The sequence below is a fragment of the Branchiostoma floridae genome, unplaced genomic scaffold, assembly GCF_000003815.2.
Source record: "Branchiostoma floridae strain S238N-H82 unplaced genomic scaffold, Bfl_VNyyK Sc7u5tJ_1326, whole genome shotgun sequence".
In the NCBI taxonomy this organism is placed as follows: domain Eukaryota; kingdom Metazoa; phylum Chordata; class Leptocardii; order Amphioxiformes; family Branchiostomatidae; genus Branchiostoma; species Branchiostoma floridae.
The window spans coordinates 38,443-47,086 of record NW_023365699.1 but is presented as its reverse complement, the minus strand read 5'-3'; the positions used below and the strand labels follow the sequence as shown (position 1 = coordinate 47,086).

General features: G+C 40.0%; 2 protein-coding genes across 3 annotated transcripts in view; one reads left to right on the top strand and one right to left on the bottom strand.

Annotated features, from left to right (window-relative positions):
• Positions 1–2,842, top strand: part of LOC118407371 — a 3,895-nt gene extending 1,053 nt beyond the window's left edge. For both annotated transcript variants that reach the window (XM_035807839.1, XM_035807838.1), the window contains exons 2-5: positions 116–288; positions 837–928; positions 1,804–2,003; positions 2,367–2,842. In XM_035807839.1, the coding sequence (XP_035663732.1) occupies positions 121–288; positions 837–928; positions 1,804–2,003; positions 2,367–2,647 (741 nt within the window). In that variant the 5' untranslated portion in view covers positions 116–120 and the 3' untranslated portion in view covers positions 2,648–2,842. The remainder of the gene's footprint in view (positions 1–115; positions 289–836; positions 929–1,803; positions 2,004–2,366) is intronic.
• A 1,583-nt stretch (positions 2,843–4,425) lies between these two features.
• On the bottom strand, positions 4,426–7,267 carry LOC118407368 (60S ribosomal protein L22-like). The gene is made up of 4 exons (XM_035807834.1): positions 7,140–7,267; positions 6,151–6,273; positions 5,427–5,548; positions 4,426–4,687 (listed from the first exon to the last, which is right to left on the bottom strand). Exons 1-4 carry the CDS (start codon positions 7,146–7,148, stop codon positions 4,543–4,545), a joined length of 399 nt encoding a protein of 132 aa, XP_035663727.1. The 5' UTR covers positions 7,149–7,267; the 3' UTR covers positions 4,426–4,542.
• Positions 7,268–8,644: the final 1,377 nt, after the last annotated feature.

Sequence of the window (8,644 nt, the reverse complement as noted above, 5' to 3'; positions counted from 1 at the left end):
TAAATGACAAAATAGAAAGCCCGATAAAGACGACTAAAAAAACGTTAAAAAACAGCCGGAGCCTAACCTCTGCTTGGAGAGTACTAAAACCCAGTTGTGCACTTTTTACCGACAGTCGCCATGGGTCTAGGACACCGCACTGAGTCAAGTCCCGTCCTGGGAATGGTCGTTGTAATCTTGCTCTGCATCCTGATCGCTTGCATGGAACGGAAGGGCTCAAGTCCCCTTGGAGAAGTGAAAGAAGCGGAGAGCTGTGTTTCTACTTGCCAGCCTTGCAGAGTGTGCGAGGTAAGATTTGACAGACGTCTTTGTAGCTCAGCCAAGTTGGCAGCGGCTTCACAGTTGGCTCCAACTTGTTGGATACTGATAGGAGAGTTCCGGGGAGTGGAATCCTGGGTAGAGCTGCATTCGTTTTTCGGAAGGGACGTAAAATGGGGGTCCCGTATTCCAGGAGATGCCTCGGGCAACTTACAACAGCCACGTTATTACTCAGATAGGTACCTACTGGCTAAACAAGGTGATATAGTATAGATTTGTTTGGCAATGATATGTGATAATTCAGCGTCAGAAACTTTAATTACGCTTATTTGTATTTTTCCGCTATGCTGAAGCCATGCGAGGCATCGACTCGCACTACAGTCACCATTTGTCAAAAATTCTATTCATCTTAATTACTTACATTTGTTAGGACATAGTTTGGAGACACACAATTGTTTATGAAAATGAGCAGCAATAATCACATGGGCCTGTATGCTATTGCGATACGCCGCATCCATTCATTGAACCTACGTACAAACAGTAACGGAAACGTAGTAACATTGATTTTTATGTTGCAGGCTACAGAAAACTGTGCTTTCTACAAAACAGGCAAGACACATGGGAGCTCAATCCCTGACATTGGTCCCTACCAGCGTCATGGCCTAGTGATGTAAGTAAGGCCACAGCAAGTAAATTTTATGGATGACATCCTCCGCAGACTGCAAAAATAGTGCAATAGGGCGAAAAAAAAACAAGATGGGTGAAAAAAAACAAGATGGCTACATTTTCAAAAATAGGCACCATAAAGTTGTGATGAATGTTGTAACAAGATTTAACGGGACGAAATATGGTATCAGAGCCAATAAGGCATTCATTCCTGTATTTAAGACATGTACTGGTGTGGTAAAAGTGACACTAGTGTGGTAGACTGGCATCACCAAAGTTGGTACCCACACTCATGGCTTACATATTGCCTTATTGGTGTCACTTTTACAACTATCCAGTAATTTTCATTTCTACAACTACAGCCCTTGGTACCTCGCAAGTGTCACTTCTACAAGTACAATTAATATTCTACAATACAACATATTTGCTCATTTTGGAACTTTATCGTCATGTTGACCATCCCTGCAGAAAAAAAAATCTTGTTTTTTTTTCTGAAATCAGGCGAAAATTAATGCGCGTGCTGATGTCATCCATAAAATTTACTTGCTGTGGCCTAATGTGCAATCCATCCTAAAAAGAGTTTAAGCAAAAAATTCTCACGTTTATAAGAAGGAATATTCTGCAATGCGTCTCTCCCTCTCATGGACATATATCTAGTTACTTTCACCAAAAAAATGTTTAGCGTATATTTGTGTGTCTGTATTTGTTTTTGTTTACAGAATAACTCGAGAAGCTGTGGATAGATTCAAACAGTTATTTTGGTAGATGGATAGGGCTCGGTTTAACAAAGGTCACTTTCGATAATAGGTCTCCTAGCGACTTTATGTTGTATTGCAGCGGAACTCTCGGTTTTGATATTTATTGCTTATCTTCTCAAAGGACCTGCATCTCTAAATGCCTCAACTTGTCGAGAGAGTTGCCGGCAGTGCTATTGATCATAGGCGTGTCGACATTGTATGTGCTGAAGTCACGTGCTACCAGAAATACGAAAAGCACCTCCAACCAGGAAGATCTCTCCACGATGAAGAAAAGCAAACCAGCGTCTGTGGATGTACCTGGTGAAAATGACTTTCTAAGAGGTATGTTAAGTTGTTCTGTTCACACGTGTGTATATTTTCAAGTTCGTATGGGGTTCTTAACATCTACCAGGCTCCACAGGTCACTGGAAAATAAAATATGGTTTGCGACCTAGCTAAACTTCTCTGGCATGTTATCTGTCTAATTTGTTCCAGTGACTTGTGGAGCCTGGTAGAGGCTAAGAAGTCAATATGGACCTCATACGGACTTGAATATATACACACGTGTGAACCCACCCTTTTTAATTTCCTTGTAGTTCAGAAAAGTGGCATTTCCGTAACTTGAAATACATTTGTGTAAACGGTAAATTTTCCCTTTATTAAATCACCATGCTTTATCAATTCACTGTTCTTTCTTTACCACAGAAGTAGCATCTATCTACCAAGAAGCCGTGAAGGAAGTGGACTTTGCAACATTTGGAAGAAGAGTGGGACTGGATGACTACCAAATACAGGAGATAATCAATAACCAAGCTGAAGAGTTGAGAGGGGAAGCAAAGCTGAAGTACCATGGCTGGCACTCGGTTAAGAGTCCACAGAAAAGAGATGACTTAAGGGATGATATTGTTGCTGAAAGAATCAAACTGCTACCTGATATACTTGTGCAATATAGACAGCCACAACGGCGTGTGGCCTATGCTGGCTGAATCAAGAATGCATTGCATAGCCTCCTTCGCAGACTTATACTTTCTAGTGGGGCTGGCTTATATTTAATGGCGGGAGTTTGCGATTTTCAAGGTTGAATAAGGTTTTCTAATACCAGGAAAGGGTCAAGGCCTGCCAAACTCCCTACCACTGTATTAGAAAACAGTATTTAGTCAACAATGTAAATCGCAAACCAGCGCCTCTCAACCCTCATAAAATACAAGAAAGCCCCGCTCGAAATCTGCAAAGGAGGCTAGATATTGCCTGCGACAGTGCTCTAGAAACTGGCACTGAGAATAAGCTGCTAGAAAGCATTTCAACAATGTAACTTGTGTACTTACCAGTACCTGACCATTATTTCATTCGTGTGTTCTGGTATTTGTTCTCTTCATACCTAGTATACATCCTATTCTACCAGATCGACTATACATGTTTTAACTTTTAATGTATAGATCGACTATACATGTTTTAACTTTTAATGTATGATATATATTGTTAGAATTAGGATTGAACTAGTCTTTCAGGGAATAAAGAGAATCATTTTTATCTTTGTTGATACCATATACTGTATACTTAATACTGGCAGCTGTAATGTACTTACTTCAGTGTGAGATTTCTCGTTGCATTGGAATTGTACTTGACAAACATGTGTATCAATGAAATAAAATATTTGACAAACTGTCCAAGCATTACTTTGCTCACTTGCATCACACTATTTCTCTTACTTAGTCTTAGAGATTGTGGTAGCCTTCTTGTTAGGTTTGGTAGCTCAAAACATGCATTTACTGAGTTTGAATCCCTGACAGGTCTCATGTTGAGCCCTTTATACTAGTCTCCAAGCAGACCCTACGGTGCCTTTGAAATAGTATCAAAGCTGGCAAAGGAGTATAGCCGAACAAAGGGAGATAGCCGGCTAAGGGGGTCAAACGGGCACCTGGTACCTTGCCAGCTTTGATACTATTTCTAAGGCACTGTAGGGTCTGCTTGGAGACTACCTTTATACCTTCTTCACTCTACTTGTGTGTTGATGAGCACCTGGCCTTAATAGAGGTCTCATGTTTCATGACAGCTACATCTCAAACCCACCACACTTATTAAGAGAAAGGTTTCTGATGGTGTGAGTGATACAAATCAAATAATTCTGTTCGCATATGCAGCTTGTACGCATCAGTTTTCTTCGTTGGTTGCAAAGCTGCGCAAGACTGGATTACAAGGTTTGCTCAACAGGACTAGCTTTCAGCAAGTACTGTAAATGCATTTAAGTTTGCGGGGATTTAATTTCACGGTAGCGGGAAAAATGACTTTTCGCGGTGGTTTTAATTTCGCGGTAATACCATAGACTGCAGTCTAATACTATAGTAGAAAAATGTTCGCGGTGATTTTAAATTCGCGGTGAAGTGGTCGCCGCGAACATTAATCAACAGCGAACATTTCTGCATTTACAGTATCTCACTGGGCTACAGCACATTGGCTTGGCACAAACTGGAATTGTGTTCTCCTTGACTTAATAATGGGTTTGTCATACATAACATACAAGTATAACTTAAAGGGCAACAAAACACAGTGTAAAAAATATTTGTCATGATGTACTGATGAAATATGTCATGTGCTCTGTCGAATTAAATGACTGCAAGAGGTTGCCAATGTGCCATACTTGAGATAACAGTGAGATAACTGCTGTATTAAGAGCACAAGTGAACACACAGAAATATCTTTGCCTCCTCTCTCGTAAAAAGTACAAGGTAGAAACACACAAAAAAGACACAACAAGCACAACAAGTATAATGGAGACATTTAATATCTCTCAGAGGATGTACAAGTACAGTGTATGTTTCATGACGTGTGTACACACAGGCTTGCCCACTGCACCGGAGCGATCATCTCAGCCTCCCGGTACTCAATCCTCATCTTCCTCCTCCTCCTCATCCTGGTTGATCTGGAAGTAACGGAGCTCGTACTGCTCCTTGGTGCTCGCCACCACCCTCAACCAGTCACGCAGGTTGTTCTTCTTCAAGTACTTCTTGGTCAAGTACTTGAGATACCTGGACAGAACAGAGGATCAACGTCTTGAGACTGGCTTCCTTTCAACAATATGCACATACACAACATACTACTTCTTCTTGAGGTGCTTCTTTGTCAAGTACTTGAGATACCTGGACAGAACAGGATAAATGTCTTAAAATTGGCTTCTTTTAACGCTATGTACATAGACTCCATACCAAATAACTTCTACAAAGCAACAACAAAAGAGATTGATATGACCATGCAATATGTTCATTTATATGTTCAACCAGAGTTAAACAAATCAATGCAATACTGTATAAAGTGATCCAGTGCTGGCAAAATACATGACTTATGAGAAACGTAGGCCACAAAAGTACCTACCATACAAATATCACTGAAACTCACAACACAAACAAGGGAATAACCTGATGATAGCCTCCTTCACAGTTTTTTTCTGGCATTTATTCTTGTGAGGAGCGCAGCTGCTTAGCAATTTCAACATACGGGCAAAGTTCCTATATGCTAGGGAGATCTTGCCTGTTCATTATAAGTAAGATATGATATTCCTGGCATAAAACTTAACCCATACACTAAAGTTGAAAAATTGCACATGACGTGCCCCCAGCAAAAAAAACACCATGTGCCGGTTCTAGAAATCTGCTGAGGATAGCAGGTCTTGCAAGACTTTCAAATCTTCAAGAAGTTCTCTACATACACTGATGTACAGTATATCCCCTAAAATTTCTTATCAACACAGAGTCAGAGGCAAACACACACCTTTTAGAGAAGGCGATTTCTGACTGAACAGAGATCTTGCTCTTGTTGCGCTCGATGGAGACCTGAGTTCCCAGGTTGCCGGTCTTCCCCTGGACTTTGATGCGGTCGTGCAGGAACGACTCCTGTTGCACCATGGGAAGGAAGTGGGACATAGTGGGTAAGGATTAGGGAAGGTGGCCCTAATCCCGTGGATTAGGGAAGGGGACCCTAATCCTGACTAGGGAAGGGAACCCTAATCAAGAAGGATCACAGTTAGTACAAGCAAATTCATAGATGTGGAAGTATGCTTATCAAACAGATCACCTTAATTTGTCAATGGAATGTATATTCTGGAGAGTCTAATGATACTAATAAACATGTTGCAAACTAAATTTTGATTGAGGAATAATGTATGCAATATAGCCCCTCCCACCTCCATCAAAATGCACACATGCAAAATAAGAACATAAGACATTTGATTGACGTGTAGCAACTTTCTCATTGGTCACAGCGATAATTGCCATTCTCTTATTGGTCGAACTGCTAATTATGATGGACAGTCAGGTTCAGTCTATTGGTATTACTCAACTGGACAATTGATGAATTCATCATCATTGATGTACATACATCAAGTTTGTAAGAACAGCTTGTAAGAACAGCTACCTTTCTTTGGGAAGCCTGCAATGGTATGCTTCTTATTCAAGAAAACTGAAGCATAAAGAGTTTAACGACTATGATAACTTACGAAGTTGGATGCATCCATGATGCCATCCTCCACCGGATGTGTGCAGTCGATGGTGAACTTCAGCAACATCTTCTTCTTCTTGCCTTTGCTACCTGCTTTGGCTGCCATCGTCTTCACTTTGGCCTACAGACAGCACAGCAAGCAAAACATTACACCAGGCATATCTTCTATTACATTGTGAAATGTTAGAGTTGGTTAAATGTTTGAGACTTCTTTGACATGTGAAACAGTTGTAAATTTATTTATTTATTTTAGTTGTAAATACCGAAGTTTTTATTCTTAATTTTTAGGCCTTACTGCAAACATACCACACCTCAAACATTTCCTATGTCTTCAACTTGTAGTATAATACTACTGTTGTTTCCCCTATACTTCTTAAATGCCTCCCTGTAGTAATTTCCACTTTTTGTAAAGTTGTGTCTTCCGAAACTATGAATTTTCAAAGCAGAATAAAAATAGATGTATCTTAACATGTCCAAACAACCTAAACCCACTACAAAAAAAAAGTTCTCTTCTTCCCCATAATTTCTGTGCCTTAAGACGTTTGAAGTAGGATATTCCACTTCTGCATGTTGTAACATACTGTGGAAAAGGGGGAGGGGGGCGAAGGAAAATTACGCAATTATCTTCAGAAAAAGAGAAGGTAGGTGCAATTAAGCCCATCATGTTAAAATGAATATGCAAATTTACGTAACTGTGGAAGTTATGAAATCACAGAGGTATGAAATGTGTCAAAAAGGAGAAATTGCGGGATCTAAATTAGGAAATGTTGGGCAGGCCTTAGCACGCCACATGCGCGGAAATTTTGCCGACGTATAATGTTGAAAATTCAGCTAAAATACTTCATATTGCAGTAATAATTCCACCAAAATCTACCGTCTATTGCTTTAGTACCATATTAGGCACATTTGGTCTCTCTAAACATTTCAGTTTGTTGCATAAATGATAAAAATATTCCGCTTTTTGGTCGAGTACAAAAATTCACTTACGGGCGCCATGATGGGCAGTGGGAGAGAGACCGAACGTGGCTTCGCGGGGGGTGACCTTGTGACCGGAAAGTACCGACGGGTTGCCGAAGATATCCGATAACTTAAAATTCTATCAATACTTAATATAGATAAAAGATATTTCCAGAATTTCTTAATTCATAATAGAGAAATAAATATATGTAAAAAAATATCCACTTTTATGCGAGATAATTAAATTTTGACGAGAATTATCTGAGTTTCCGGAAACTGCCGAAAATTTACGAACATTTCCGGAAACTACCGAAATTTTACGGACATTTCCCGAGGTGCATGCTGGTATAGTAAACATGGCCGTCTGAGATCAGATATTTTGGAAGAAATTTAGAAATTCCACTTCTGCAAAAAACTCAAGACGAGATTTGTAAGTAACGGTAGAGATTTAGACCGTGCGTATATCATTATACACTTTGTATGGCTCTTAGATAGGTAAAACGTATGACTTTCGAGCGGTTCTAATTTAAGTTAGGGGTGACCGCTCCCCTTGATCCCAGGCCCCCCTCCCCATCCATCTTTCATCTCTCATTTATTACTTATCAATGAAACTGTAAACTTGTAACTTACAAATAATATGAAAACTCACATACAAACTACAGTGTACCTGAAAGCGTTCAGGTTGATTTATGATTTGTATCTCTCTCTAAGATCTTAGCATCTTCATCTTAATAATTCGAACCATCTTACTAATTCTTAGACTGGTCTCCACCTCATGAGTAGAGTAGAGTAGAGGTCCTTCGGTTGAGTAGGAGTTCGCACTCCATGGAACCGCTCCTGATCAACTGCTTCTTCCACAGATAAATTCGCTGGTAAATTCACATGTTTATCATCATTCTAATTTTCATCAAAAGACAGCGGATGCTGTCATTGCTGTCTGAAACATCTGACTATAGCTAATGTTTCCAAATTTCATCCAGTTGCTTGAGCAACTTGTTGCTTGTGTTATCTGAATGTTGTAACCTTCATGGACACATCTTTATCAGATGCCTTAATTTTATCTTTCAGGTGAACACAAACAGTGCAATCTCAAACACACATAATTACACTGTATCACAACTTTCTCGGTCTGTGAGAAGTAAGAATAGAGATGCCAGCGTTACTGGAACGTCCCAAACTGAGCCAGCCCATGTTGGCTGCACTCAAGACTCACATCATGAAGGAGCGAGAGAAGAAGAGACAGGGTAAGATGTTGTAAAAGGATTTATGTTTCATGGTCTTTGTCTACATCAAAGTAAGACCTGTTACAGTCTCATCCTCTGAAGTAGTTTTAAAATCAGGATTAGAAGTAGGATATTTGAATTTCCCTTTATTTGGTTAAGGTTAGCCTCCATAGCAGGCTTTCTGGGGCCTTTTTTTGGCTCGCTGATTGCTGGCGTTTTCTGATTGTCGGCCTCCGAAAGCCTGCATCTAAACGGCGCATGAAATTATTCCTAACGAATGTGTTAATAGGGCAGACGATTGGCTAATCGGTT